Consider the following 4364-nt stretch of genomic DNA (forward strand, 5'->3'; position numbering starts at 1 on the left):
ATGTGTATAAGAGATATATATATATATATATATACACATACATGCATACATATACATTTATTTATTTGTTTGTTTTTGGGGTAGCCCCAAGGGGCTCAATGGATAAAGAACCAGGCCAAGAGAAGCAAGATCCTGGGTTCAAATCTGGCCTCAGACACTTCCTAGCTGTGTAGCCCTGGGCAAGTAAGCCTAGCCCTTACTTCTCTTCTGCTTTGGAACCAATACTTTAGTATTGATTCTAAAATGGAATGTAGGGTTTTAAAAAAAAAAAAAGTCCCAAGTTCCCTCTAGTCTAGATCAGTGATGGGCAAACTTTTTAAAGAGGGGACAAAAGGAAAGGAAATGCTTATCTGTCAGTCTGTTTCTTAGGCAACTCTTTTCAAAGTTTCATTGTATTGTATCCTACTCATTGTATTTGTCAGATTAGGAATAATGTCCAGGCAGATAGAACATTTCAGCCCCTCCCTTCCCCCCTCCCCCAATCTGGCCCTTGGACCATAGTTTGCCCATTACTGGTCTAGATGATCATTGGTTCCTTCTAGCTATACAATTCTAAAAGAGATGATAGACCAGGCTCCATCTGGTCTACAAATCCCTTTGGAAAATCACTGCACCTGGGGCCCAGAGAGCAGCAGTATAGCCCAAAGTCTAAGCTTAAGAAGGGAAGTTGTATAGCTTTTCCCACATGGCCCATTTTGGGGGCTTGGGGCCTTTTTGTTGGCTGTCAGGTGTCATATTTCTTCCTACTATGGAAACTAACTCTCTGATGGCAGCATCAGCTTAGCTCTGGAGAGGTGGACAGAGTTCACATGATCTCCCCAACAATGGCATTAGTTTGATACCCTCTTTCCCATCTAGGCCCTCCCCTCTCCTGGAATTCTTCCTTTTCCATTCCAGCCCATCTTTTAATGCCTGGGCCTGGATCCTGGGGGCTAGGATCCCCAGGCTCCAAGCCTGTTTTTCCACTTGGTGCCTCAGCTTCTCCCTCTTGTTATCCAGGGAGGTTCGCCCCTGAGCTTTGCTCAGCCTCATTGTGTGAGGACTTTGACATCCTGGGTGGAGGGAAGGGGGGCTTCCCCCATCCCTCCTCAAGCTGCTCCCATCATGGCTCAGACCCTGCAGATGGAGATTCCCAACTTTGGCAACAGTATCCTGGAATGCCTGAATGAACAGCGGTTGCAGGGTCTCTACTGCGACGTGTCAGTAGTGGTGAAAGGCCATGCTTTCAAGGCCCACCGAGCTGTTTTGGCTGCCAGCAGCTCCTACTTCCGGGACCTTTTTAACAGCAGCAAGAGTGCAGTGGTGGAGCTGCCTGCTGCTGTGCAGCCCCAGTCCTTCCAACAGATCCTTAGCTTCTGCTACACTGGCCGCCTCAGCATGAATGTGGGCGACCAATTCCTCCTCATGTACACTGCTGGTTTCCTCCAGATCCAGGAGATCATGGAGAAGGGCACAGAATTTTTCCTCAAGGTAAGCTCGCCCAGCTGTGACTCTCAGGGCCTACACGTGGAGGAAACACCATCATCAGAGCCTCAGAGCCCTGTGGCCCAAACCTCCAGCTGGCCAGCCTGCAGCGCCCCGCTCCCTCTTGTCTCTCGAGTTAAGACTGAGCAGCAAGAGTCAGACTCCGTTCAATGCACACCTGTAGCCAAGCGGTTATGGGACAGTGGCCAGAAAGAAGGTGGCAGCAATGGCAGCCGCAAAATGGCCAAGTTCTCAAGCCCGGACCTAGGAGGGAACCGGTCCCAGCAGCCACAGCCCCTGGCTCAGCAGCCTCAGCAGCAGCAGGTGCCCCAGGGCATGGCACCAACCCCAGTGCCAGCAGGGGCAGCGGGTATGGGGAGCGGGCCCAGCACGTCAGAACGGACCAGCCCTGGGACATCCAGTGCCTACACTAGTGATAGCCCCAGTTCCTACCACAATGAGGAGGATGAGGAGGAGGATGCAGGGGAGGAGGGCTCTGATGAACAATACCGTCAGATCTGCAACATGTACACCATGTACAGCATGATGAATGTAGGCCAGACAGGTGAGCGGGGGAGCCCCTTGGGGCGCGGGAGGGAGGGGCTTAGCCCCGGGGAGGCCCTACAGCCCCCATCGGCACTCCCCTCCCCTCCCCTCCCCACTCTCTCCCCAGCTGAGAAGGTGGAGGCCCTGCCGGAGCAAGTGGCCTCCGAGTCCCGCAACCGAATCCGGGTGCGGCAAGACCTGGCCTCACTGCCAGCTGAGCTCATCAACCAGATTGGCAATCGATGCCATCCAAAGCTCTACGATGAGGGAGACCCTGCTGAGAAGCTGGAGCTTGTAACAGGTGGGCCTGGGAGTCTGAAAGGGCCTTCCTCACTGTGTGTTCAGTTCCTGGGATGGGGTGGGGGGGAATGGGGGACATAAGGGCTGAACAAGGCTATCAGATGTCTTGATCACAAGGAGTTCACAGTTTACTTGGAGAAATAGAACATGTGCCTATGAAAACTTTTTAAGAGTAGTAAATGAGTGGTACAGTCAGTAAATGCTTAGGACTTTAGAGAGGGAAGAGATTTTGGGGGGTTGGAATAGTCAGAAAAGACTACAGGAAATGGAACTTGTGTTGGGCCTCCAAGGTAAGATAGGTAAGAATTGGGAGGGCATTTCCAGACCAGGGGAACCTGATTGAGGTAGGAATCTGGGGAAGAGCTGGGCTAGGCTTGAACAGTAGTAGCATAGTGGTTGTAAGCTTTGATGTTGCCTGGAATCCCATTCAAGTCCTAGTTAGTTTTTTCCAGCTCCATTCTGTATTCTTGGCCCCTTGACTCTAATTATTTGTGTCTTCACTGTGCCCAAAACCCCTGCCTGAGCTAGAGGTCCATCTGCCTGGGCTGGGTAGGGTTAAGTAGACTTTTGTGGGTTAGTCATTGGTTTAGAAGGGAGAGAGGCTTTGTGTGATTTGCCTGGCCTTTACTCAGCATGCCACTCTTCCCCCTTCCCCTCTACCAGGCACCAATGTATACATCACAAGGGCACAACTCATGAACTGTCACGTCAGTGCGGGCACAAGGCACAAAGTTCTCCTTCGTCGACTCCTTGCCTCCTTTTTTGACAGGTGAGGCCCAGTCTTCCTTTCATTTAAAAACAGCAAGCATGTACTGATGCCTTCGGTGCATCCATGGAGTCCTGAGACCTAGCCTGAGGAGAGGCTCCATGAAAACTCAGCTTTTGCTTTGTCCCTTCCTCCCCCTCTGGAGTGAAGGGTTCAATGCCCTCCCTTGGCCTGGGCTGGTCAAACTGAGGATCTCATGTAGTTTAGTTCTGATCCCACTTCTCCCTCCAGGAACACTCTGGCCAACAGTTGTGGCACAGGCATCCGATCTTCCACCAATGACCCTAGCCGAAAACCCTTGGACAGCCGGGTCCTCCATGCTGTCAAGTGTAAGGACACTGGGGCATGTTGGGGAGGGAGGGAGCCCAGGGCTTGGGAAATATAGAGCCAGTGCCCAGGAGGGCCAGGGGGCTGGTTCAGCAGCATTCATTCATTAAGAAAACACTCTCAAGTGCCACTTTAGTGCTTAGCACAATTCTGTGTGAGGAGGACAGAATGAGCCGTGGTCCTTAAGGCTTCCCTTCCTTCCTCTCCCTTCATCTCTCCCCAAGTCTACTGCCAGAACTTCGCCCCCAACTTTAAGGAGAGTGAGATGAATGCCATCGCTGCGGACATGTGTACAAACGCCCGAAGGGTGGTGCGTAAGAGCTGGATCCCCAAGCTGAAGCTACTCATGGCTGAAGGCGATACTTACACAACTTTCATCAATGACACAGGCAAGATGGAGCCTGACATGATGGGTGTGGAGCACGGCTTTGAGACGGCCAGCCATGATGGTGATGCTGGGCCCTCAGCTGAAGCCCTCCAATAACCCTTCCCCTCTCCCCTGCCAGGCCTGGCCTTTCCTGGCCTGCACCCTTTCTCCTCTCCCTCCTTTCCTACTTCAGGCTACCCTTTGGCAAGGGTTCACTCTGCCTTTCACTTTGGACTTTGTTTATTCTTTGGTTAACATCCCCTCCTGTCCTTGGTCCAGTTTGCCAGAGGGGACGTGTGATCACTGCACGCTGCTGTCTGTCCCATTCACCCCCACCCTCCAATAGCACCACTTCTTTGCCATGGTGCACATGGCACCAAGGAGCAGAAATCCAGGTGGCCTTGTGGTCCCATGGTGTGGGCTGAAGTGGGGAGTCTCTGGTCTCCTGCCCTATTCCCCATTTCATGACAGGCACTGAGTGGCTGGGAGAGTGTCAAACATGGTTTTATTTCCTTTACTTTTTTTTTTAAACACTCAGAATGATCTAACTATATATATATAAAGAGAGAAATCTATAGACCTAGAAATAATATA

The 4364-nt window shown here is 51.6% G+C and overlaps 1 protein-coding gene across 1 annotated transcript; it reads left to right on the plus strand.

Moving 5' to 3' along the window:
* Positions 1-1104: 1104 nt before the first annotated feature.
* NACC1 (nucleus accumbens associated 1) lies at positions 1105-4301 on the plus strand. The gene is made up of 5 exons (XM_044685261.1): positions 1105-2029; positions 2138-2311; positions 2974-3079; positions 3308-3405; positions 3628-4301. The coding sequence occupies exons 1-5, from the start codon at positions 1105-1107 to the stop codon at positions 3885-3887; spliced, it is 1563 nt and encodes a 520-aa protein (XP_044541196.1). The 3' UTR covers positions 3888-4301.
* Positions 4302-4364: the final 63 nt, after the last annotated feature.

This window comes from Gracilinanus agilis, unplaced genomic scaffold (genome assembly GCF_016433145.1).
Source record: "Gracilinanus agilis isolate LMUSP501 unplaced genomic scaffold, AgileGrace unplaced_scaffold8487, whole genome shotgun sequence".
Taxonomy (NCBI): domain Eukaryota; kingdom Metazoa; phylum Chordata; class Mammalia; order Didelphimorphia; family Didelphidae; genus Gracilinanus; species Gracilinanus agilis.

What these genes read in the sequence shown, in the direction of transcription:
- NACC1 (XM_044685261.1), top strand. Translation starts at nt 1,105, where the DNA reads ATGGCTCAGACCCTGCAGATGGAGATTCCCAACTTTGGCAACAGTATC. An exon ending in GATGAATGTAGGCCAGACAG is followed by an intron (nt 2,030 to 2,137) that starts GTGAGCGGGGGA and finishes CTCTCTCCCCAG; the next exon opens with CTGAGAAGGTGGAGGCCCTG. An exon ending in CTTGCCTCCTTTTTTGACAG is followed by an intron (nt 3,080 to 3,307) that starts GTGAGGCCCAGT and finishes TTCTCCCTCCAG; the next exon opens with GAACACTCTGGCCAACAGTT.